The 27052-nt window shown below is 48.1% G+C and overlaps 1 protein-coding gene across 1 annotated transcript in view; it reads left to right on the forward strand.

The window, feature by feature from the left end:
* The first annotated feature begins 1542 nt into the window (after positions 1–1542).
* ZNF516 (zinc finger protein 516) overlaps positions 1543–27052 on the forward strand; it is a 49162-nt gene continuing 23652 nt past the window's right edge. Inside the window, exon 1 of the mRNA XM_080684829.1 lies at positions 1543–3419. Within this exon, the coding sequence (XP_080540955.1) occupies positions 1700–3419 (1720 nt within the window). The 5' untranslated portion in view covers positions 1543–1699. The remainder of the gene's footprint in view (positions 3420–27052) is intronic.

Raw genomic sequence — 27052 nt, forward strand, 5'->3', positions numbered from 1 at the left:
TAAGTGCTAAGTTCTGATGACAGTGTTCTTGTTCTTTTTTGGAAAAGAAAGGATGACTGTGTCTTAAATGGCAATTTTTGCTGACAACTAAAAGAATGGTCACAAAGGTCTGTTGATTTGGCCACTGAAGGAGAGTCAGTGGCAGAGAATTACGTTTTAACTGGTTGCTGAAAGGTTTGCAAAAAACACCATCAGTGGACTGTGGGCATTGGGAGGGGCTGCTGAGTGGGCCTCCTTCAACGCAGGAGGAGAACCAGCCCTGTCCCAGGGGAGCCCGGTGAACTCTGTCCTGAAAGATGCAGTATCTTCCACGTGCATTCTAATGGCGCATTGTTTGTCTGTATTCTGCTTATCACAAGTCAGATGGAAATTCTTGTTTTTATGGCACATGGTTGCTTTTCAGTGTGGACTGTCGTGGGCCCATTTGGTGGCGTACAGGTGTTTGGTTAGGTTTCCTACAGTGTAGGGGCTTGCCTACTGTGTGCCTTGGATTGTGCACAGGGTGCTGGACACACCCAGGTGCCTGGAGGAGTGGCTCAGACCAGGGCCTGTCCCTCATTCTCAGGAGGGCAGATGGGCATGAAGGTGACAGTGATGATACATCTGCTGTCACCAGGGAGAGGTGGACCTGGCCTCCCCGGGAGGGCGCTGTGGGGTCTGTCTTGTGGAGAAGTGGGGAGGCCGCCCATCCTCCTGGAGTCAGCAGGGTTTTCTGCACCTAGGACTCAGCCTTGTGGCCAGAGTTTCAGGTGGTTTTGGGGATACAGCGGGGGTAGGAGTGCTGGAGAAAAAGGACAGGACCAGGATGGCAAGAACTTTATAAGGTGGGCTGAAGAGTTTGGGCTTTAAGGGGCGACAAGGACCGGATGTTGCTCTGGAACTGGTCTTGTGGTCACACACACCTGGGAGTGGTGCCCGTGGGGTAGCCAACGTTGGTCACCTATTCCTGGGGTAGTTGGTTCAGGGCACAGACCCTGAAGCAGCTGAGGGTTCCCTTTCTGCACTTCATTGCTTCTCTTTTACTACATCATCCAAGTTCTTAACTGAAGACTCGTTTCCTGACGGTCTGCACACCTTTGTAAGAGCTGTTCACAGCTGTGAGGCCCCGCAGGAGCTCTGCCTCCGATCTTTGCCATCGTTCCCTCCTCATTTCACTTTGCTCCTTGTTCCCACGCTCTCCTCTTTTATAGCTGTGTCTCACGCCCACAAACTCCCACCAGTCTTTTCTTAAAGATTTTATATCTTTTTGATAAAAATTATTTGAGTGCATAATCATTTACATTGGTTTGTTTTAATTATTTAACATGATCATTAGCAATAATTAATTGCTTGATTGTTGATCTCTGAAAGGAAAGTAGCTGCTTATACATCTGTTTGAATTTTTGTTGGTGCCTCATTTCTTTAATTTGGATTGGATTGATGTTTTTAAGGAGGACCATGCGGCTCCATTGGTGGATGTGACTGCGTCTCTGTTCCCCTGCACACCTCCTTCCTAAGCTCTTCTCTGTGTCTTTTCTGTTCCAGGTGCTCGCTGCCCTCCACCATGTACTCCAGGTAGGACATGCACGTTGTGGTGGCAGGCGCGTCTGCAGCTGGGAAGCAGGAGGCTCCTCTGATCATGGAGAGATAAGACCTTGTCCTGCAGGCCTGCCTGACAAAGAGCCCGGCCACCCTGGCTGAGCTAGCCCGTGTCCTTGAGATGGATCATAACCAGGAGGCCGAGATGGAGCTGCGCAGGGGCCCCGAGGTGGCTGGGGATAAGGCCCTGAGCCACAGCTGCTGCATTTGCGGCAAAAGCTTTCCCTTCCAGAGCTCCCTGTCGCAGCACATGCGCAAGCACACAGGCGAGAAGCCCTACAAGTGCCCCTACTGTGACCACAGGGCTTCCCAGAAGGGCAACCTCAAGATCCACATTCGCAGCCACCGCACGGGGACTCTGATCCAGGGCCACGAGCCTGAGGCCGGCGAGACGCGTGTGTCCGAGGGCCTGGACGGCTGCACCAGCCCCACGAAAAGCACTTCGGCCTGCAACAGGATCCTGAACGGCGCCACGCAGCTGGACAACAGCAAGATCCTGCTGAGGAGCAGCAGGAAGGAGGCGGAGGGGGCTGCATGCTCTGCGGAGGATGGCGGGGCAGTGGCTCAGTGCTCCTTCTGCAAGAGCAAGTTCGAGCGCAAGAAGGACCTGGAGCGTCATGTGCATCGGGCACACAAGCCCTTTAAGTGCCGGCTGTGCAGCTACGTGACGCTGCGGGAGGAGTCCCTGCTGAGCCACATCGAGAAGGACCACATTACCGCGCAGGTGCCCCGTGGTGAGGCCTGCGTGGCAAACGGCAAGCCGGAGCTGCCGCCTGGGGAGTTCCCGTGTGAGGTGTGCGGCCAGGCCTTTAGCCAGACCTGGTTCCTGAAGGCGCATATGAAGAAGCACAGGGGCTCCTTCGACCACGGCTGCCACATCTGTGGCCGGAGGTTCAAAGAGCCGTGGTTCCTGAAAAACCACATGAAGGCGCATGGCCCCAAGGCGGGGAGCAAGAACAGGCCCAAGAGCGAGTTGGACCCCATCGCCACCATCAACAACGTGGTGCAGGAGGAGGCGATCGTGGCCGGCCTGGCCCTCTATGAAGTCTGCACCAAGTGCGGGAACCTGTTTACAAACCTGGACAGCTTGAATGCCCACAACGCAGTCCACCGCAGGGTGGAGGCGGGCAGAACTCGGGCCCTGAGTGGGGAGGGCGAGCTCAGCCCTGCAGACTCCCAGCAGCTCTTTCTCCAGTGCCTGAACCTGTGCCCCGTTGGGATGGGTACACCAGCCCATGGACAGACCGGGCAGCGGGTGGCTGAGCTGGACCCGGTTAACAGCTACCAGGCCTGGCAGCTGGCCACCAGGGGCAAGGTGGTCGAGCCGGCCGAGTACCTCAAGTACGGGGCGTGGGACGAGGCGCTGGCTGGGGATGTGGCCTTTGACAAGGAGCGGCGCGAGTACATCCTGGTGAGCCAGGAGAAGCGCAAGCGTGAGCTAGAGCCTGGTGCGCAGGGCCCCCCACGGAAGAGGGCAGGCGCACCAGGGGACCTTGCACCTGGGTCCCTGGACCCTAGGCCCACCTCACGCCCCAGCCGCAGGGCTACCACCCCAGCCGGCCAAGGCAAGTCCTCCGAGTGCTTTGAGTGCGGCAAGATCTTCCGCACCTACCACCAGATGGTGCTGCACTCTCGGGTGCACCGCCGTGCGCGCAGGGACCAGGAGGGTGCAGGGGACCGTGTGTCCCGTGCCCGCTGTGGCTCACTCAGCGAGGGCGATTCGGTCTCACAGCCCAGCAGCCCTGGATCGGCCTGTGCAGCCACTGACTCCCCAGGCTCTGGCCTGGCAGAGGAGGGTGCTGATGAGAGCGGAGAGGAGGGTGCCGCAGACCCTGCACCAGGTGAGTGGATGCGCCTATGCTGCCAGGTTTTCCCATGCCCAACTAGTCTTAGTTCAGGTAGTCCTGTACCCAGGTGGCCCAGGCCTAGTATTCCTAGCTCAGGTAACCCCATACCCATGTGGATCTGCACCCAGGTGGCCCCTTGCCTAGGTGGCCCCATCCCAGGTATCTCTGAGCCCAGATATACCTGGCTCAGTGTTTTGTACCCAGGTAGCCCTGTGCCCCAATAGTTCTTCCCAAGGTATTTCTGAACCCAGGGGGTCCAGGCCTAGTAGCCATGTAGCCAGGTGGCTCAGACTCAGGTAGTTCAGGAACCCAGATAGACCTAATGCCCAAGTACCCATGCCAGTGTGTTTGGGGCTTAGATAGCTCTGAACCCAGGTGTTCCAGGCCCAGCAGCCCCAGAGCTAGGTAGTTCAATGTTCTGCACCAAAAAAACCCTGTGCCCAGGTAGCCCTTTACCAGAAACCCTATACCCAGATATTCTGGGCTCAGGTAGGCCAGCAGGGTGTTTCTGAACTCTGGCTGATGGTACAGATGCAGGTGCCTGGTGCTCCCCTTCTGACTCCTTTTTGCTCATTGCCCATACGTGTTTGCATAAATGAACACCTTTGACCCACTGAGTTGATAGTCTCTCTGGGGCATCAGTCATTTGACAGACCACAAGTGGCAGGCTACTCAGGGGGCATGCTCTCTTCCTGTGCAGTCCCAGACCTAGTTCGCTCACCACAGTGTGCATATGTGTGCGAGCACACAGGAGCAGGCACAGAAGGCCCACCCGTGGGTGGCACACACACGCATGTACACACACGTTCCGCTGCGCCTCTTCTCCCCTGCACCAGGCAGCCAAGTAAAAGAGTATCTTCAAATCAGTTTACAGTTATAATTAATCTCCCTGGATTCAGGTAACCCTATGGGTTTAGAGGCAGCTAATTGGCAAGGGTTACTTTGGAAATAGCAGCTATGTAAACATTTAAAGATACTTGGCTAACTTTGTTTTCATCATTTTCCTACTTTTTATAAATCTTAAAAGTTTTGATACTTTCTTCATTGTTTTGGGTAATTCTTACAAGTTTTAGAACTTGCCACTTTCTAAAGATAGCCAGGAATGTTTTTTTTTCCCTTCTCCCTGAAAACTGCTTAATGGATGTTGCCTTTACCTGAAAGGTCAGGGAGGATGGAAACCCAGTTGCTTCAGCAGGGCTATTTATGTTTTGAAGGGAGGAAAACACCATTTATAAGTGTACATACAGGTAAGTGAATAATAATACATTATGCATTGACCCATATTTCCCATTCACTGCTTAGTCATTAGCCCTTGGAAGGAGCAGGAGAATACATTGTTCTCTGAAAATGCATTGCTTGTTTCCTGAGCTTTTTTTTTTTTTTTTTTTTTTAATTCTTCTATCAGTTTCTCACAAAAATAAAAAGTGAAAAAACAAACAAACAAAATGCAAAAAACCCCCACAAAACTGGGGAACCCAATTGTGACCCCTGGGTGGCATTTTAATTTTTTGTGTTCCCTTTTAAAAATTTTTACAACTAGAGATTTTACTTGGTCACATTCTAGTAATAATAGTATGACAACTTTTTGGAGCATGGGTAAAATATTAGGCTAGACCTAAATCTTATTTATTTTTTACTTTGAAGACAGATATTTTGAATGCTTGGAAAGCTTTTAGGCCTGATCCTCACCTGTTATGATAGCAGTCAAATAATTAATCATAAGCTAATTCAGTAGTGCTTTTAACAGCAAGATGTTGGAAAGGTCAAATTATTTTCACTAATAATTAGAAATGATTCTTTTTCTCTAGTTCACTAAATTTTAAAGGTTATCATTGGCCTCTTAATAAGCTGATACATATTTTCTCTGTACATAATCTATTTTTTGAGACATTTGATTCTATAATGAGATTATAGATGGTAGTTGAATTTAATATGTTGACAATAGAGTGAACAGAATATTGTAGCGTATTGAGAGCTTGAAAAAAATAAATTTATGGCATGACAGAGGCATAAAACGTTGAAGAACAGTGTGGGTCTGCATGTAACCCCAGAGGACATTATCTTTCCTCCTAAAACCACCAACTTTTCAATCCTAGTGTCCTTTGATGGTTGAGTGTAGCATTAATTCGCTGATTTGTGGATGCCCCTTAAGGAGAGAGATGTGTGCTGTGTGGACTTAATACTCACCAAACCCTCTCACTTGCAGGGTTTGGCTCAGGCCTCTGAAGGAGCTATTTTGGAAAAGGAGATGGGTATTTTGGATTCTCTCTTATGATCTGTAGTTTGTGTTTTTGTTTTTTTTTTCTAAAAAAATGCAAATAACTTTGGGAAATACTCTTCTTTCCTGTTACTAAAAGATTGCTTAGATTTTAAAACATCTCAGTGACTTTAAATTCTCATAGAACTTTGATGGGATGACTGGTTAAAATTGTTAGAGCAAACACGGAGAAATGGAGAGCCAAGGTCACAGTGGTATTCATGGGAGTGAGCCTGGTCAGTGGGGGCAACAGAGTTGACATTGACATTCTGATCTTTGCCATCCTTCCAGTAATCCCCATGGTGCATTGTGCCATGATTTTACCCAGAGACTTTTTTTTTTTTGACATCCAGGAATGGATTGGAATATTGCCTTTGCATCTGGGGCTAATTTGCACTATTAGAGTGATTAAAAGAAACGTACTTTTCCATGAGATATTCCCCATCTGTTGACTGTTGTTGCCTAGTCCTTCTGAGAGCGCCCACTGTCACATTGCTTTTGTGTTCACTTAAGACTGATCCCAGCAGCTCTCATCACTAAGTTCTAATAAGAAGAGCAAAGTTGGGAATGAAGTTCAATAACATAAAACGTGTTATTGAACTAGATTGAAATATTCTATTGAGGAAGTGGCCGGGCCCAGGTAGAAAATATACTTTCGGAGTTGACGCAAATTAATTCTGTTCGTTAAGGAAGAGGAGCATTGAGAGGGCATATAATTGAAGTTTATAAGAATCAACATTTTCAAATGGAGCAGAGTCAGGCTCTTAGCGGTCATGGCTGGGGACAGTGACTATTCCTTCAAGTCATCAGGCCCAGAAAGCATGGGGATGGATGACGTAGGGACGATGGAAGGCCACCTACCACGTTTAGAAGGATCTACCTTATGTGGAACCTGTGCCCTTAATAGAGCTGGTGCCATGGTGAGGAGCACCTTCCGATCGCCCTGCCTGGTGCTGGGGGCCATCGTAGGTGTTGAACCTGTATCAATGCGAAACTCCCAGCAGCCTGTCTCTACGATTTAGCTGCCTATCATTTCTGCTAAAATTTATGTGAATGCCCCGGGTTTGCACAATTTCTTCTTATTCTAACCTCTCCTATCCCATCAAATCCATACGCGGTGGAGCTCGCCTCTGCACATATCTTTGTATAATCACCATTACTTAATTGATAGTAAACCTCCAAGTTTTAGATGACATCGTGTGACTGTTTTCGACCGAACAAGATGCCAAGCTAGATGGCTCAATAGAACTAGGGCCACAGTATCAAATGCAGTTGGAGCAATGAAGGAGATAGTTTCAGAAATAGACAGTATGTCAAGGGAAGGAAAGATAATTAAAGGGAGAAATGAGGTTACTGCATTTTCCTATTTCTCTGCCAGCTGCCTCCCTCCAGGCTACACTCCTGCACCGTCTTAATTGAAAGAAGATCCAGTCTTTGGTTATAAAATGTTAGCTGAGTGCATGCTCTACGACTGGCCACTTGTCCCCAATTGTGCGCTGGCTGGTGGGGAGGACCAGGGCGGGTCATACAGCCAGCACAGAGGTTGAACAGCTACTGTTGTTTCTCTCTGTGCAGCGTGGGCAGTCACGAGAACAGTTTAGGGGACATGTTTCTGTATGTCCACCCATTGTAAGAGGATTTAGAGTGAGTCTAGCTAAAAGAAGTAACTGGTGACGACAGTGTTCATGGTTTCACACTTCCCTGAAAACTGAGGAATTGATTTAGTTGGGAATAGATGAAGTAAGAGTAGAAAACCTTCATATTTAATTCTTACTCATTATCAAATGCAGAGAAGTTTCTTAAGGAAAACACTCAGATGTACTTGACTGTGGAGTGCAGAATGCCCGGTGGTTTAGTTGGCATCTTAGCAACCAGAAATGGCTCTCCATCAGCATCGTAAGCACATAGGCCTGGTGACGACTGTTCATGTGGTGCTGCCGTAGCCTGGATGCTCTGAATTACCGAGGAAAATTGAGTTATGATGGGAACAGTGTGCTTCACTGTATTCTGATTCTCCAATGCTGATCATCTATGCATGGCATGCATGCTAGTATTTGCTTGAACAGAACACCATGTTCCCTGCCGTTCCAGAATGAATTTATTATTCTGTGAAAGACATCAGGCTCTAGAGATTAAGCTTTGGGATTTTTCTCCCTGTCACCAGGAGGCACATATGGGATGTGCGCACTCAGAACTGTAAAACAAACACCATGCAAACATTTTGGTATGTTAGCAAAATTCAAACACTTCTTTTATTTTTTTCTCTCTCTCGTAATTTTTGTTGTTGTTAATCCTCACCCGAGGGTATTTTTTCCATTGATTTTTAGCGAGAGTGGGAGGGAGAGGGAGAGAACACAGAGAGAGAAACATCGATGTGAGAGAGACACATCCATTCTTCGCCTCCCACATGTGCCCTTACTGGGGCTGGGGATTGAGCCTGCAACCGAGGTATGTGCCCTTGACCAGAATCAAACCTACAACCCTCCACTTCACTGAGCTGACCACTGAGCTCTAACCACTGAGCAACCGGCTAGGGCTCTTGTAATTTTTTTGACACAATATAGTAGAATCATAGAATTTTTAAGCTGGGAGATGCAAACTCCAAGATGTTTGTTATGTCCCTCCCATTTTACCAGTGAGGAAACTGAGGCACAGGGAAATCTTATAATTTGCTCAAAGGCAAGTGGTGTATTTATTCCCGAAGGACAGTGTGGTTGGTGGAAGGCATGTGAGCTTCGATGCCTAGATTGTAATTCTTTTTTTGTTGTTTTTTGCAGTGAGTCTTCAGCCCTGAGTGAGTGTCCAGTTGCCATGGTGACAGTGTGGGGGCCATGACGCTCATTGAAGGGGTTGTTGTTAATGTGTTCCTGTGTGTGCCTGGCATCGTGGGCGTCCTGTAGGCACTCTTTCTGACACTAGAGTTAGAACCAGAACAGGTCCACAGGGTCCAATTCCTGGCCTGGGAAAGGGCTTCTGTCCCCGTTTGTCACTGGAGGGTAGAGGCACACGGTCACAGGCTGGCTCAGCTCCGTCCAGGGTCCAGATCCCCGTCTGCTCTCACGCCATCCATGGGCAGGATGGGATGGAGGCAGCTCAGCTTGCTCTGCAGAAGCTGGTCTTCCACGTGGTGGGTACCGGTGTCATCCTGTCTCAGGAAGCTGCTTGTGGGAAGCACCGAGCGGCCATTCTCTAAAGGTGAAATTAATGGTTTTCCTGGATTCCAATAAAAACGCGTGTGCTGTGTTTACAGAGCCTTATTTGATGTGACAATGTCCCCGCCTTCGCTCACATACCGGATTCCTTTGTGTCCGTCTCCATGCCCTGCTAGTCTTTGTCTTCCTCAGTGTGCAGTATGGGTGATGGGGCTGTGATTTTAGCTCCTTCCCTGGGGTTTAAGGGTCACCTTTGCTCTTGTGTCATGGAGAGGAGCACTTGACCTTCTCCAGTTCGGACTGGAACTTGTTACTCCTGACAGGAAACGTCAGGACTCCTCTTTGTAGATTTTATCCATCAATAGTGAATAGAAAGAGCTGAGTGTGGGTCTTTCACCCAGTCCCATCAGGAGTGACCTTATCTGTGAAGGGGGGCAGATTGCACCAGGTCGAGGGGTGTCTACAGAGTGAGTTGCTCTGATCTCGCTTCTGAACCATGGGTTGCATACCATAGGGATGTGAGGGGGGTTGAGGGTCAGTCCTGGAAGAAGAAGTGCCCCTGCAGTGGACATGGGCTCACATCTGGTCAATGCAGCTGGGGCCCTCCCGGTGCATTGACCCTAGATGGTGCCTTGTCTCAGAGCTGTTCTGGACGGACACATGTCACTCTCGCCCATATTCCCACCACTGCACTATCTGTGATTCTGTCTGTTCCTCTGTACCTGGGATGTGGCACATCTGGCTGCATCTGCTTCAGGCCATTGCCAGTATTGTTGAAGCTCAGACACTGTCAGGTTGCAAGAGGGAGAGTTCCGGCTCCTTTTGGGGGGGGGGGCAGCTGGGGCCCTGATACCCCACCCATCTCCCCTGCTGCACATTCACTGTCCCCCAATATCCTCTCTGGAATGCTCCACTTGCCCTCCGTGTGACCTGAGCGTCCTGTCTCCATGGCACACATACTGGACACCTCTCGCGCCGTCTTGGCTGATCCCTTCCTCTGCCTTGTCACCCTAAAGTCTGCACTTGTGGCTTCCAGGCAGTGGCCCTCTCTGTTCCTGGAACATGTATGTCTGCTGCAGGTTTTGGGCATTTGTCTTGTGCCATGTCACAAGGGGGCCCTCGGGCTGTCTCTCTAAGAGGGAGACCTTCTGTGCAGTGGGGAGAAACTGCAGAGACCTTCTAGCCCCTGCCCATGTAACCTGTGGCCCGGTACTGAATTCTCAGGCTGCTGGGAAAACAGGCCCCCCTGTCCCTGTCAGGGCTGAGCCCACTGCAAGTGGGGGTGCAGGGTCCAGGCCCAGGAATTCAGAAGGAAACCTGTCCCCCCTCTCTCGAGTTGGGATGCCCTCCAGCAGGCATGGTGTTCTGGGGTCAGAGGCTCTCTGCTCAGTGGGCTGCTGTTTCATTTGCATCCACCTTGGCCGGCTTGCTCCTAGGGGGTGCACTGAATTATTTAGTAAGTTTAGACTCTTCAAGCACTTAGGTTTTATTAGCTGAGTGTTTTTGTTGTGTATGCATCTCTGGCACATGTTTTAAATTTTTCATTTGTAAGTTTAGGGTTATTTTCTTTTTTGGTTCTTAATGTCCTGTGTGCTGGACAGAATCTGAGGCCAGTTTTTCACGAAACCTCTGTAGGCTATCACTGGAGCCAATATTTGCATATAATTTGCATAAGCTCTGCATATTAAAAGCGATTGTGGTTTTAGATTCAGATTTTACTAGCAGTAAAAAGGCAAGAGGAGGTGTATTCTTCTCGGGTTAAAAATTAGAAGGTCATACTTCCACTGCTGCCAGATTCTGTGTGCATGGTCAGCACCGTGGAGTCCAGTATTCTGGTGTATCCACACAGGCAGCCGTTGATTTGAGGGAAGAATTCTCACAGATTAGTAAGACATTTGGGCTAACTGCTAGCTGCCAAATATGTTCCCGTAAAAATGTGCAGATCAGAGTATTACTCATGTTCTTTCTTCTGAGTGCAGAATAATGACTTTCAGCACAGTGAACAAACTGCATTCCAAATGTACTAGGAGTGCTGTTTTCATCTAAAAATGCAGTTGGCTATTGAAATGTATCATTTGAAACAGTAATTCAGTGGGACCCTCCGATGCCTTGACCATCCTCTAGAAAATTCCCTGCGTGCCTGACTCTCATATCCGAAACCTGCTGGAGAGTGGTGCCGCCATAATTGTTCCCCAGTCCAGCGACCGAGCCCAATGTTAGCATTATTGGAGCAATGCGTTCACTGGACTGACTGTTAGAGAACATCATGTTTGATTTCTAAATGATGGTCACGTTTCCAGAGTGTCATCTAGTTACTGTGATTTAAAACTCGCCTGCATTATTATTATTGGTTAAGAAATGATTACTGCATGATTCATGAGATAGGATTTATACAGACTATTTTGGTATTAGATTAGTGGTGGGGTAGATTGAAAATTTCTAAGAAATGTTCCTGGGCACTGTGTTTTTTTTTTTTCGTTTGTTTTTTTTTTTTTTTTGAGAAATGATGATGTTTGGTGGGGCAGAGCAGAGCTATGGAGATTGGAAACAAGGCACAAACCCCTAAAACCTTCTTGACTGACAGAGAAGGATCAGCAATATCCCCAAAATGCAGTTAAATATGTCACCTGAAGATGATTTGCAAAGTTCTTGAATGCCGGGGTGACTCATTCACAGAGTTCTGACTTGGGAATTTTGGAGGCTGAACTGGAAGCTTCTGCACAGGTTGTGCTGCGCCAGGAGGAAGAGTCTGCAGTTTCCACGGTGATAGCCCACACACCACCAAGAATCAGATTCCTGAGATTGTTTAGGAGCCCCAGTGACAAAAGGGCATGCGCTTGAAAGTTTAGGAAGAGATAAAATCGCCCAGGCTGGACTGCCTTTTCCACTCTGGGTCAGAATTTCATGGTTTTTTTTTTTCTTAAGTTAAAGATCTTTCTCTTAGAACTTAAAGATCTGCTATTTGGTGGGGAGGGTGTATTGCTGTAGATGTTTGTAGTTTTCAGAGCTGTGCCACACCTGTGAGCTAGCTGTGCACGGCTACAGTGCCACACCTGTGAGCTAGCTGTGCACGGCTACAGTGCCACACCTGTGAGCTAGCTGTGCATGGCTATAGTGTCACACCTGTGAGCTAGCTGTGCATGGCTACAGTGGAGATGAGGGCCTGCTCTTTTCCTTCCTGCCGTCTGTCCCAAGGCCAGAGACAGAATCTCAGACCGAGGCCCCTGGACCCAGGAGCACCAGGAAGGGTCACCTGGAGTTGCCATTGTCATCCTCATAGCCCTGTGCCCTGTCACTTCTCAGCTCCTTTGTTTGATGTAATTCATCCAAATAATGTGTTTATTTTAGTTGAGAAAAAGTTATGGAGTTGCCAGATTTAGTAAATAGCAGTACAGGATTCCTGTTAAATATGATTGTCAGGTAAACAATGAGTCCTGTTTCTTTCTATTTATTTATTTATTTATTTATTTAATTTATTTTTTACATTTTATTTTTTAATTTTATTGGGGTGACATTACTCGGCATGAAGATATAGGTTTCATGTATGGATTACTAATTTACAAAATCTGTATATAGGACCATGTGCCCACCACCCAAAATCAAATCTCCAGTCACCTCATATGAGGACTCCTTTCTTTCCCCACCCTCCCTCCCTCTGGCAACCACCATACTGCTGTTTGTGTTCATAAGTTTCAGTTTTCTATTCCACATATGAGTTAAATCATATAGTTCTTAGCTTTTTCTGTTTGACTTACTTCACTTCGCATAATGTTCTTAAGGTCCGTCCATGTTGTCGTAAATGACGCTATTTCATCCTTTCTTATGGCCATTTAGTACTCCATTGTGTATATGTACCACATCTTCTTTGTCCAGTCCTCTATCGTAGGGCACTTTGGCTGTTCCCAACTACTCTTGGCCACCGTGAATAATGCTGCAGTGAACATAGGGGTGCGTATACCTTTGCGTGTAAATAGCATAAGTATGTCTCACGTAATATTTGAGACATACTTATGCCCCCAAAATCATTTGTCGTGCTTCTGAAATTCAGATCACCTGGCTGTCCTGTGTTTTCTCTGGGAAGTGTCTTGCCGTGAGGCCTCTGTGGGAAGCTTATGTCACTTCACGCACGTGGAAGTGTCTGGTCTTGTTGCCTGTCTGTCTATGGTTGGCTGATTATAGCCTGTTGAGCAATCCTTGGTGTGTTTACTGCCGACGGGAGATTCTGGTTCTCTCACACTGCGAGTGTTACAAGAACAATTAGCTGAGGAAGAAAAGGGGGAACTTTTGGTGGAGTTTCTCTTTTTCCAGTTTTATTTGCTAAAACTTTTAAGTCCACATACAGGCTCTGTTGAGGTTCAGTGCTATGGAAAAAGAGATTCAGAAGAATAAAAAACTACCTTTAGTTTGGTTGCTCGATTAAAAAATAACTCAGTGTTTTCTAACAGTTGTACACAGTGCATCAGGGTGGTGTGAGATACTTGAGTGCTCTGTACAGCACTGAGGACCTTGACCTTGAAGTTTCCTTTCAGTCTCTGAAGCGGGTCCTGGAGGATGATGCTGTAGGGGTGGCCTCCCGGACACAGATGACAGTCACTGGAGAGGAAAGGCCCGTCTTTTGCAAAATGTTTTAGGAAGTGTTAATGAGTAACTTAAACTTGGTAAATGAACACAATTATTGTGTTAGCTTTGATGCTTGAAATAACTACATGCCATCATTTCAGCTGACACAGATTTTATTTTTTAAAATTTTACTTTCCAACTACAGTTGACATTCAGTATTATTTTATACTAGAGGCCGGTGCAGGAAAATTCGCAGCCCGGGACCCCTCAGGGGATGTCCACCTGCCAGCTTAGGCCCGCTCCCTGGGGGATCGGGCCTAAGCTGGCAGTCAGACATCCCTCTGGCAGCCCGGGAGCCCTCAGGAGATGTCCGACTAACAGCTTAGTTGGACATCCTTAGTGCTGCTGTGGAGGCAGGAGAGGCTCCCACCACCACTGCTGTGCTGGCCAGCCATGGGCCGGCTTCTGGCTGAGCATTGACCACCAGGGGGAAGCGCATTGACCACCAGGGGGCAGCTCCTGCATTGAACATCTGCCCCCTGATGGTCAGTGAGTGTCATAGCGATCGGTTGTTCTACTGTTAGGGTCAATTTGCATATTACCCTTTTATTATATAGGATTAGCTTCAGAATAGTCACGGGGATGTAAAGTTCAGCATAGGGAATATAATCAATAATCCTATATAATTAAAGCCTAATGCTAAGTGTCTGAGTGTTCGACCGTTGGCGCAATAACCACCAGGGGCCAGACTCTCTGGTAGTTAGCTTGCTGCTGCGGTCCGGCAGATTGGGACTGGACAAGATAGGCTGGACACACCCTGGAGCCCTCCCGCAGTCCCTCCCTGGCCCAGATTGTGCACTGGTGGGGACCTTTGGCCTGGCCTGCACCCTCTTGCCATCCGGGACCCCTTGGGAATGTTAGAGAACTGGTTTTGGCCCAATCCCTGCAGGCCAGGCCGAGGGACCCAACTGGTGCATGGATGCACCGGGCCTCTAGTCCTACAGAATAAAGAGCTAATATGCTAATTAGACCAGATGGCAGAAGGACCAGTGGGCGAGGGGCAGGGCCAGCGAGCCTGCGCTGCCAGGCCAGCCATGGTGGTCCCGGCACGCCCCCCGCCCCCCGCCCTTCTGCAGAGGCGGCTGCAGAGGAGCGGGCCTAAGCCGCAGTTGGACATTCCCTGAGTGCTCCCAGGCTGCCAGAGGGATGTCTGACTGCCAGCTTAGGCCCGATCACCTAGGGAGCAGGCCTAAGCTGGCAGGTGGACATCCCCTAAGGGGTCCCAGACTGCCTGCGAGAGGGCATAGGCCGGGCTGAGGGACCCCCCCCCAAGTGCACAAATTTTCGTGCACTGGGCCTCTAGTATCATAATAACTATGCAATGTACTAGGACATCGCTTTGGAAAGTTCTGTCTTGTTTGGAGTTCTGTGGGTGGCGTTTCTGAGTGGAGGCTGTTGGCCTCCCTTATGTTGGCATTGTTCTGTGGTGGATGCCAGTGTCCCTGGTGTATTGGAGGGACCACAGTTTCTCCCTGTATTTTGGACATTGGCAATTGCCCCCCAGAGTCTGTTAAGAGTTAAGGTGTGAATGAAAGACTCCAGTCCTAACCACTGAAACTATGTCACATGCATAGATCTCTCTCCTTAATCCAAATTCAAAAAAGTCCCAGAAATCGTACTTGACATATAGGCTGCCCAGACATAGAGAAATGTTTTGTGATCTCAGTGGTACATCCTCTATCTATGGCTGAGGTTTTCTAGGACTTGTTCTGCCCACCACCCCTCCCCCAAGCAGTCTGAGGAAATCAGTGGCCCCATTTCTTCTGGTTCTAAATTGATTTTGCCTATGGATGGCCTATCCTTATGTAGTTTCGGTTTGAAAAACTGCTAAGCAAATATGTGTGAAAAAAATCCATGGCAAATCACTGTTCTCTTGGGAATCTTTGTCCCGTGCTTGAACTGTTGAAGAATTACTGATGTATTAGTCGTGGATTCCACTACGCAGACAGAAAAGTCATAAAAACAGTGGCTCCTCCCACTCCCCCAACCTAACAACATGCACCCAGATCTCAAGTTAGCTGGAATGGATTGGTCTGTGATGGAAATAGGCTCTGCATCCTGGGGTTACTTGGAGATGCGGTCTTGGTGAGTCAGTTGAAGGGCCTAGCTTCACCTGAAAGTGGTTTGGAGGCGAGCGCCACTTCTGCCAAGGTACTTTTTAACAAGTCTTGTTGCTCCCCTGTCGTTTGGGGCCAGTTCCTGTCAGTCAAGGCTAGTAAGCATCCGTGGAAATGTGTGGCCTGTGTTTTACAGTGATGGTTCTTTTTCTTGTAGCTTAGCACTCACTGCATTATAGGCTCCCAAAGGGGAGAGGGAGGTTAATTACATTAAATGAAGTTATTGCTAGAAGATTTGGCGTTTCTGAGTGGAGGCTGTTGGCCTTCCACCCTTCTTTTGTCACATATAAGGATAATCCAAGAAACAGTCTTTTTTATCCTGTTTTTAAAAAATACCTTAGGCCAGTGAATTTCAGGTAGTGATCGGGGTGACTTCTAGAGAAAGACGTTGTCCGCAGCAGTGATACAGTATGTGGGGGACTCCTACAGCATTGGGAAAGAGCAATCTAAAAATACTGTTATCTTACTGACACATTTATTTCACCAACAAACTGCTTATCCTTTGATTCTAAAAGGTCGCAGCTGTATTTGACCACTAGGCTGAGGGAACCTTTGCAACTTGGTAACTAGCAAAACTATGGGAGTTCCCATTTAATAGGTAAACCCTCCTTTGACTATTTAAATACCACTCTCTTCAGAGGTTGAGATGATGTAAATAACGCTAGAAATGTCCAAAACTTATGCAGAACCTCACCTGGCAGTAATTCCATAAAAGGAACTACGTATTTTTGGTTTTAGGAATACTAAAATCTTCGATGCAGTATTTTCTCTAATTGAAAGCTCCCACGTTTATATAATTAATTACATCCAAAAAGGAAGAAAAAAAAATCCTTTCTAGTTTTATTACTTCTTGGCTTTAAGTAGCAAAGCTTTAGCAGATGTAAATTCTAAGGTGGGTTTTTATGGAGGATTACTTAATGTGATAGGGTAAGGTAGTAAAAAATTGTCCTTGGATCTGGCACCTATTTGCATATTTTAACAAAGCAAGTGTTCCAGAAATTGATGCTCTGCTTGCAAATACCCTGATCAGGACAGCATGTCATGCAAGTTTTCAAATCCGGTCAAGGCAGAAGTGTTTTCAGATTTTGAAAGTTTCTCCAGGTTCCCGGAGTCGTCCTCCAGGCTTCCGTCTCCGCGTTTTCCTGGGTTAATAACATGCCGAGAGTGCCGGGAGGCACAGAGAGTGAAACAGTTGAGGCTGGGCTGGGTCCGGTCTCTGCCTGGCTGGGCCGAGAGCCTGCCCTTTGAAGTCGGGGACCAGGGACCGGATGAGCCATCAGTAGTTGTTATGAGTGGAAGCCTGCGAGTTCAAAGCAGCTCGCAGAGAGCGCTGCCAAGTTTCACCTCGGAGCTCTGCAGCAGCCTTCAAATGGCTGCACGCTGACAAGATCGTGGCGTCTGTTTATTTCTCAGTATCCCCGACCAGCCTGACCCGCATTCTCTGTTATTTATGGAGGTCTTTCGGGCTCCGTCTGCCAAGCATGAGAATGGCTGGATATTCCTGCCTTTCTTTCCTCTTGGTTTGATTGTTAACAACAGCTGTAATTTGGGATGAAAGCTGCTCTCCCCCTTTAATTTGGAGACAGAGAGTGGAAAAATGAGGGAGTATGTGTTCTTTTATCTAGAATCAACCCAGGAAGGAGGCATATAAAATATATATATTAAAAAATATATATATGTATTTTTTTGCCAAACTCAAGACTCAGAGTTGTACTTTAGATGAGACTTTAAACCTTGGTCTCGGTGACTGTGGAGGTTCAGGTGTGTGGTTGTACTTACGAAAGATGACCTTCCATTTACTACTCAGAGGCTGCAGGTGAAGTCTGCGTGGTGAGTATTGTAAGAACTGCTGGTGTCTGTTTCTTGAACCTACAATGGCCTTCGGGCTTGGATCAAGTTTTGGGTTTGAAACTGGATCAAAGATTTGATTATAAGCCAAAAAGCCCAAAGCAGTAAGTGTGGATAACTTGCAGATCTTCTATTGGGGTTATTAATGGGAAAATTCATGGCTTTTGACATTGGGTAAAGCACATTCAACATTCCCCCATCGGCTTTGCCCGAGGACACGTCGTGACATGGAGATGGATTTGGGGAGCGTCACAGCTTCTGTAAGAGAGAGCGAGTGGCCTGTGTGTGACAGTTCTTCCTGTGGGACGGGCTCGTCCAGGAGTGCCCTGTACCGCCTCCGAAGCTTTTCTTTATAAAAATCCTGCTGCGTGGAGGCTTCGTTCCTAAGTGAACATTGCTCTTTCCTGAGTCTTCCCCCCTCCAGTGAGATTTAGTGATTCCATGTGCAGGCTGGACTCTGACCTTGTATTCAGAACAGCATGCCTTTTGTGGGGAAGGACGGGCTGTGAGAGGCTGCTCCTGTGAGTTAGCTGGTTTCCTTTCCAGTGACTGAAGACAGTTGCTGCCAGCATCTGGACTCATTTGCAAACAGAGCTAATTGGATGTTGGAACCGAAGTGACTGCTTGAAGCTGCTCCTCTTTGGTGGGGTGGGTGCGAACTCTCGAGGAAGCGCCTTGGGAAGAAGGGTCGGCCTTCCTTCCTTGCCGCCCGGGCGCGGAGTGTGGGGACTGAGCGGAGGCAGGAGCTCTGAAATGAACCCCCCTCAGGACGCGGTACTCACATTCCTGATGCCGTCCCCTGGTTCTCTGTGCAGGTGAAATGACAGATGACATTTCCTGTGAGCTCTGTGGGAACACTCTTCCCTGGGCGGAGGAGGGCCCGGCACACTGTTCCTTCCCCAGTGGCTGGTTCCTGGGAGCCTGGGTCCTGGACTCAGCTTCAGAAACCACAGTCCTGGAGCTGGGGGGCCTGCCTCATGGACCAGACACACAGACGGACCTCCACTTCCCCTGACTTTGGCCATCTCATGCTGTAGTCCCTCAATGATGAAGCCTACTGGCTGCTGTCTAGGGCAGCGGTCGCCAGCTGGTGGTCAGTGAGGTTTGAAAGGTTGGTGACCGCTGGTCTAGGGTGATGGTGCAGAAAAGGGCTCTGGGTGGTGGGAAATGGACATGTAGTGGGCATGGCCAGGTACCCGGAGCGCGGGCTGCTGTTGCTGCATCCGAGTTAAGTGGCCAGCATGTGGATCCCTGGGCTCATGTCACTGTACTGCATCACACATGCCTTCATATTCTCCCTCAGCTTTGCCTTGTTAGAGCATCAGTCCTCGCCCTGGTGCCCTGTTCCTCTGCCGAGCGGACCTGTGTGATTCCTGCCCAGGGCTGGGCTCTGTGTGGGGTCTGGGATGCTGGGCAGGGGCTCGCAGGGTGTGTGTGGCGTGCCAGATGTGGCCGAGCAGGAGCCGTCAGCGCTTGCCGAGAGCCGCTCGTCCTCTGTCTGTGTCCTCACAGCGGAGCTGTGGTGTGGAAGACACTGTGACTATTGTGTGTGACTAATACAGTTTTTCCCAATTTCTAAAAATAATAACCATTTCATTTTTGCAGCTACATGTAGATTTGGTGTGTGTGTTATATAATCATACAGTCCATAAAAGTCTGAATACAAGAAAAGATGGAACCCGTGTGTGTGCGCTGCTCAGCGCATGCTGGCCTGTAAGATTTGTCACTTTTAAGTGTCTAAGGGTATGGACGGATGCCCTCAGCTTTTAAAAGTAGCCTTAACACACGCACACACACACGCACACACATTTTCTCCTAAAGGACGGTGTATTCCTTTGGTTGACATTCTGGACTTTGTAATTGGCTGTGGGAGAGTGAGTGGGGTCTCAGGACTCAGGGTCATGTGTGTAACTATCTGGCTGGACAGTACTGACCCCACAGTCCTCCCTGCCTAAACCCTATGGCTCTCTTGTGGGAAATGGTGTGCATGACTGTGTGTGCAAAACGGGTGTGCACCCATGCGACTTTCTGTGTGTGACTACATTGAGATAGCACATGTGGGACTGTGTGCACACATGTGCACGTGTGTGTGTGTGTGTGTGTGTGTGGAGAGAAGCATCAGGACAGACAGGCAGACTTGGACAGAGAGTAGAATGAGATACCGCGGGTTGGCGTGGCCAGTGAGCGTGGCCATGATGTCCAGGTGATGGCAGGGTGACTCAGCAGCGTGGATCGCCAACGTTGTGAGCTCAGTCTGTTTTCAGATGTGGTTTACGACTCTCCGCCCTGTGGTGCAACTCGGCCACCACAGCCGCAGACCTGCTTCAGTCCTGTGTGCAGTCGTGAGCTGCCAGCATGTGTGGGAAGCAAAGGGGCACAGGGACGCAGCAGCCTGATGCAGGTGTTTTTTTGGTTGGAGAGAAGACAGCGTAAGATGTCAGAGTCGCTAAGTGGTTGCTGTTCTTAAAATTGAGTTTCAGGAACAGCAGCTGCAGCTTTTCCAGGCACCTCCGGTTCTGCAGTCGTGCATCTTGCTTGTTGCCTTAGCAACCTCAGTGTGCTCGGGAGGAGCTGGGCCCCTATCCCTGAAGGCACTGTCCTCTTACCTGGGTGCACAGGCAGAGCTCAGATCACATGGGTCACGGGGAGGTATCCTGGACACAGACGGTGGAGCAGGCAGAGCGAGGCAGCGTGGTGGAAGCTTCTGGTAGGCACTGGGCCTGCTGCCTTCATCTCTGGGTGGTCACGTTTGTTCTTGGTTATTTGATTAGCACCCGTCTCCCCCTGCGAGAACAGTGGTGTGTGCTTTGCTCACTGAAGTCAGCAGGAGGCGTTGCCCTGACGTTAGAAAGGTTTTATTTAAAGAGCGAATAAATTAATCAGTATCAAACATGATGGCATCCTTCGCAAGTAGAAGATGGGGCTGAGATGTCCTGTGCCCTCAAAATATGTCCTCAGAGAGCTGCCCCACCCCTTGGGAGGGCTGCTGTCCTCTCCCACGCATGGACACACACGCACACGTGCACCCTGGTGCACGCACAGGCCCTGAGATATCCTCGCTGTCCAGGAACCGTCTCGCAGTCATTCTCAGAAATGCTGGTTTTCTTTGTCACTCTTCAGACGAGGCCACGCTCTTAAACAGGGAGGAAGGCTGTGGGGAGCTTTGTGGCCGAGCGCGTAGCCGGTGACCCGTTGTTTCCTGGCCCCGTGGTCCTCTCCTTTGCCCCAGATAGCTCCTGTCCTGAGTTATTTCGGGCTGGCCGGCCAGCTGCAGGGCCTTCTTAGACAGCCGTGGAAGGGATGCCAGGCCAGAGGGGGGCAGCGGGACCAGGCTGAGGGCACTTCCTTTTCAGTCCAGCTAATAGGATTTGTTGGAAAACCCTTCGCATAGCTTTACAAACCTCTAATTCATAGATGCAGGGCTCCTGCTTAGCCAAGGCTCCTGGAAAACAATCACAGAAATAAGATTTTGCAACTCCTTCTCCAAATAGAACTATGACTCAGTGATTGAGAAAACCCACTTCAGTCGCTGGGGCTTTCCAGAGATGCTCGAGCCTCTGGATGGCATTGTGGCCTTGGGGCTTGTGATTTTTCTGTCTTGACTTTAAAAACTGCATAAATTGGAGGTGAGCTATAAATTAGGGGCACAACTGAAGATACACAACAAAGGGGATACATGTATTGTCTCTTTAGATAAAAAGGAGAGAAAATAAAACTAAGGGATGAAGACATTCACAAACGAGAATGTATATATGCTTGTTTTTTCACATTTAATGAAGGATACTGTAATTATAGTCCTATTTCAGCATAGTATGTGGCTCAGGTAGCCTGCCTGAGATTACGGAAACATTTAGTGATGGGGTTTGAGAAGAGCTGCTTAAATTATTAAGTAAAATATATAAAGCAGTTCTTTCCACTAAGTGTCTCGGTGAAGTGGAACTTTTGAGATTTAATATTTCTATAATAGTTTGAACTTGTCATGTCAGAGAGACAGAAAATCTACACATTTATTCTCATTTATATGTTTATACCCATAAAAGGCTGTAACACACCTGTGCTGGCCTCCTGCTGTGGGAGAGATAACTGGCCAGATAGGTGGTGGCCAACCTGGCTCACAGGCCCCACAGCCACCGCTCCGCTGATGGCTCTGTAACACACAGGTGCTGGGCTGGGACCGGCCATGCTCTCCCCACCTGGAGCCCTGACAGAGGGAGAGGCTGTTGGATGAGGCAAGGTGGGGTGCTCCTTTTATCGAATTTAGTTCTGTTAAATAATAGTTTTCACTTTGTGGGCATGGAGTTAGCAAGTTCCGGCGAATGCTCAGAAGGGCTGTGGCTAGCACACTGGTCAGCAAACCGCGGCTCGCGAGCCACATGCGGCTCTTTGGGCCCTTGAGTGTACCTCAATCAGATGGAGGACGTTTTTAGCAAATGCCATCTTAGGAGTACCCTAATTAAGTTAATAACAATGTACCTACCTATATAGTTTAAGTTTGAAAAATTTGGCTCTCAAAAGAAATTTCAGTCGTTGTACTGTTGATATTTGGCTCTGTTGACTAATGGGTTTGCCGACCACTGGGCTAGCACATTCAGTCCGCTTGATAGAAGACACACGTGAAAATACTCAAGGAATGAAAATAATTTCAGTTTTGACAAAGTTCTGTTTGTGAAGGGATGTAATCACCACACCTCGCACGCACTGTCTCACGCACCCTGTGAAGTGCCCTGTCTGTGTCGTCTGTCTCCGGGCAGACTGGAGGGAAGAGCCAGCTGTAGAAATGGTTTCCCTTTTCCTCCCTACTGCTTACACACAGTCTTGATTACTCCTGGTTTTCCGACTCGAAGCCCCGGGAGGGCTAGTAATGTGCATCGATGGAGCAGGGCAGAGTGTCGGGCACACGGGGGCAGCCCTCACTGGTCGAATGAAGGGATGCTCCCCCAGCTGGCATAACTGGAGGAGGTGATTTCCCATATTAGACTTGGGATCAGACGTGGCCCTGGAACTAGGACTCAGACCTACAGACTTGAGTCTCCCCATGACAATGTTCTTCATTAAATGAGCCTGCCTTCTTGGACTGGACACTGTGTCCACACCCCTGGAACATACCTGTTCTAACTTTGAGAGGAACTACTTTGAAGCCAATGTAAAAATACCTACTGGAAACCGTTTTAAAGTTAGTTATTACTAAGTCACTAAAATGCTTTCAGGCAGTGACTAGATCACTAAATTGAATAAATTTTCACAGCTTTGGACTTTTGGAGGTACTATAAAGCTGGTCCCCAAAGTCTAATGCATATGGATGTGTTATTTTATTTTAATGGATTTTTGCCAAATAATTCCAGTATATAATTAATTTAAAGCTCTCCATGTTTTTTTAAAAAAGTATATTTTATTGATTTTTTTACAGAGAGGAAGGGAGAGGGAAGGGAGAGTTAGAAACATTGATGAGAGAGAAACATCAATCAGCTGCCTCCTGCACACCCCCTACTGGGGATGTGCCCGCAACCAAGGTGCATGCCCTTGTCCGTTCATGTATAAGCATTTTAATGTAGGATGACTCAGTTTTCACAGTGTGCTGATCCCATCATTTTTCTTATGACTTAGACTTTACTATTGTTGTTACTGTAGTTCACGTTGCTTGTGTCATGCGTGGAATTGTATATATCATTACCTAAGCCAGGGAGCTTCGTTGAGTCCGCAGGCCGATGCTCTATCCACTGAGCCAAACCAGTTAGGGCAAAGCTCTCCATGTTTTAATCCTCTTAAAATATTGATGAAGGAACAGAAACCAAAATGGGAGATGCTTTAAGACCTTCTGATGAACCGCCATTCTGATGATGCATGGCCTGAAGGTGTGTTTCAAAAGAAATACGCAGGATTGTATTAATGGGTCGTAAAGCAAGTTCTTGGTGCCTGTCTTTCGCTAATAAATACCTGTTGTTTAAAAGTAGATGCCTCTTCCATCCCCTTTCTGGAATCCCAGGACCACCCACAAAGCTCCAGGCAGGAGAGGGTTATACATTGTGCGCAGGCGCCACCTAGCGGCAGAAGCCAAGCATGGCGCCGGGACCAGCGCCGCTGGGCTGGAGGCCTGCTGCCCTCGCACTGAGCACAGACCCGTCCTTATGAAATGGCCTTTGTTCCGCAAGTCAGACACGTGCCTGACTTTAAATCTGAAGACTCTACTAGTAAATCATCTTTTTTTTTTTTTTAAAAAGGATCATTATAATTTCCATGTAAATGCACAGAATTTGGGTTTTGCATTTTCGGATAATTAAGCAAGCAAAAAAACTTGGAAACCACATACGGCTATGTTGTGTGTGTGCTCATCGTTGTCACGCTGGAGACTTACAGTGTTACTTCTCTTCCAAAGTCTTTCTGGGCCCCTGATCCCTTAAAACACTTCTCGTGAAGGAGAAAGCACAGGCGGTTTAGTTAAGTGCATTCTTGGTAATGCTTGGTGAGTGATTAGGACTCCCAGTCCACAGGGCGGTGTGATTGGAGGAGGATGTGAAACCGGCCTGGGTGCCCCTCCTTCCTGCCCTTCTCCTCACTGTTCACTTCCTTGTTGACATTTAAAATGTCCGAGTGCTGTGAGTACCTTCTCAGCAGTTACGTGGACGGTTCCTTGTAAAGGTTCGACTGCCCTTTTTACCTATGTAAGCTGGAAATGCTCCTTATTTCCAAGCATGGTTTGTAAAGTTTTGCTGGATGATTTCCTTTTCTTTTCACATGTCTTTGCTTTTTTTTTTTTTTAATCCCCAAAAGGCCAAGTTACAGTTTGCTATTAGATTTTGGGGGTGAATGAGTCTGTATAAAACGTTACAGTCACATTCAAAGTAGACTTGAGTTCCTTCACTTCAGCCTGGGTTAGAGTTAGAAAACAACTTCAGCAGCCCCAGTGATGTGGTTTTATGGTCCAGTCAATGAGGAAGCAATTAGTAAGTTCTAGGCTCCTAGAATGTGACTGTGTTTTACTGCAGGCAAACTACTGTTTAGTAACTGAGAGAGCTGTGAGTAGAACTGGGTATTTGATTAACCTTTAAAAATGTTGATTTTGTAGTCACCGAATAGGAAAGCTTTTGAAAAATGTCTTTCCCGGATTTTAAACTTTAGATTTTCTTATGTAACAAGGTTACTTTAGTTAGAAATTCAGTATTTAATTTGTAACTTTTTTCTTGAGAAATCAAAACATGACTTCCAAAGTGATGAAATATTCATAAAGGTTTCTATTAATGTAAATATGTTACAGTTTTGCAAGTGATGTTAATACGATAATTACTTAAAATGGAAACTTGTATACTGTATTCTATTATACAGAAGAAATAGCCGGGACAACTTAGGGAACAAAATATTCGCCCATGTATAAGCATTTTAATGTAGGATGACTCAGTTTTCACAATGTGCTGATCCCATCATTTTTCTTGTTGTTACTGTAGTTCACATTGCTTGTGTTGTGCGTGGAATTGTATATATCATTACCTAAGCCAGGGAGCTTCGTTTCCTCATCGCTCAGACTTTATCCGCATTACTTTTGTAGCTTCCATGGCATGCCTAAGTGAGGGAACTTTAACACACTCCTTTAAGAGGAATTTTTCTGACCACAGGGCTGAACTATGATACTGGATTATGAGAAGCGATTTCTTTTTCATGCTCCCTGGAGACCAAAGCTGTCCTTTGCTGACCCTGCTGCTAGTTTCATTTTGGTGCGAGTGGTGCCTGGTCTGGGAGCCTCAGACTTCCTTGTCTGCTGGAACCCCCCGGGACCAGGAGCCCCGGAACTAGGTCCCTGGGGAACACGCTTCACGGGGCAGCCCTCTGTGTAAATAGGGCAGATACCAAGTTTGGCTGGTTCCATTTATTTCCAGGAGGGGAACGTCCAGATGCAGCCAGCCTGGGGCGGTGTGGTTCAGCATGGACAGTGTTTCTCCTGCACAAGAAGCTTACATCACATTAGTTAATGGAAAAGTCACCTGGATATTGAAGCAGAAACTTTTGCTGAACTAAGTCTTGATGCCTATTGTTCTCATTTCTCTCGAAACATCAGACCTGTATTCTGGGCTGTATCTTTCTTGTTACCAGTCACCCCCTTTTGACACAGCTGAAAAATTATAAAGGAAGGCTCTCTAGAGAAACATTACTTAAAGCTGTAATGTTCTTGCTGTCATGTCAAGCTCTGATAACAGGACATATTTGATATGAGTGGCTAGAAATTCACAAATACCAAAATTAACTGCTGAAATCTCAAATTTCTCTTTAATCCTGTAGCTGCTAATTACGAGAGTTTTTGAGGTATGGTGGACCTTTCTTGGATAGTAGGAGTGGCATGAAGATGTCCAATAGTTCAGCTCCTCTGGGTGGAGAATTGAGTACCTGAATGCGGGTTTGCTGTGAGCCCTGAGCCAGCTGTCATTCGGGTCACCAGTGCAAAGGGTACCTGGGGGACTTGAATGAAGAGAGTAGGCTGCTGATGGAAGCTGCCCTGTGTCAGGAGGGCTTGGGGGAAGCATCACTTCCGACTTCACCTGCAGCCCAGCTGGGTCAGTGGCAGTGGCAGGAGGAAGGGGAAGCAGCGAGGGCCTGTCTCTGAAACGTGGGCCCCAGAAGGTGGCTGGCGGGCGGCCCTCCCCATCTGCTGCAGCGTGACCAGAAGAACCATCCCTTTGCCAGTGTCCACCGAGTTCCCCCAAATTTCCTGCCATTCAGTCTGCAGGAAGCCTGGTGTTGGCGATGCCGTGTGGGGTCAGCACTCTCCTGGCGCCTCCTCTACCTTCTCGCCTCTCCCTCCAAGGCTTCCTCTGTGCTCTGAACCCGCTTCAGTTCCTCCCAGGAGAGCATTTCCTTGTGTTACCTGGAGCATCCTTCCAGCCCATGAGTGCCACTTCCTGGGTGAAGAATCATCGTCGCCAACCCCAGGGCCTTGTGGGCTGAGGTTTGACACCTACCATCATTATGGTGACACGTCCACTTTGTCACACTGTTTCCATCTCATCTGGAAACTAGTTCTTTGTCCTTCCATGCTTCTCTCTTTCCCTTTCTGACCTGTCTCCCCATTCTCCTGGGGACTGAGAACACCTCTCTGTGCAGAGGTGTCATATCTGAGCCCTCAGTTGACTTTTTGGGTCAAAATAGAATTTTTTTGGGGGGTGGGGTGGGGAGTTGAGTGGCGTGCTCCCAGCTGAGAGTGAGAGTGGGGAAAGCGTGTGTTTTACACGGTCCCTGGTCACTTGCTGTTTGCACTTTGGGTTCAGCACACTGGCCTTTGGCCTCACACTCATCACCTGTCCCTATACTGCCCTCCCCTGCAGCCAGGCCTCGGTCCCCTCCAGCCTTCCCAGTCATTGTTGGAGTCACGTTGGCAGGCCCAGCTCCCGTGAGGTGAGGCTTGAATTCACGTCGGAATTCATCATGTGTGTTTACAACCTCGGGTGAGGGACGGGGAACCTGGGGCGGGAGAAGTCAGTCTCTACAGAACTTCTGTGAACAATGGACACGGAGCTGCTGTGTGTCCACGGGGTGAACGTAAAGGACCTACTGAGGGTGTTTGGAGACGGGAAGACCCCCGTCAGATGAAGGTTCATGATTATGTGCTTGGTGTGTTGCATTCATGAGAAGTTCCTTTCTGCTTTTAGT

The sequence above is a fragment of the Plecotus auritus genome (genome assembly GCF_963455305.1).
Source record: "Plecotus auritus genome assembly, chromosome: 8".
Classification (NCBI taxonomy): Eukaryota; Metazoa; Chordata; class Mammalia; order Chiroptera; family Vespertilionidae; genus Plecotus; species Plecotus auritus.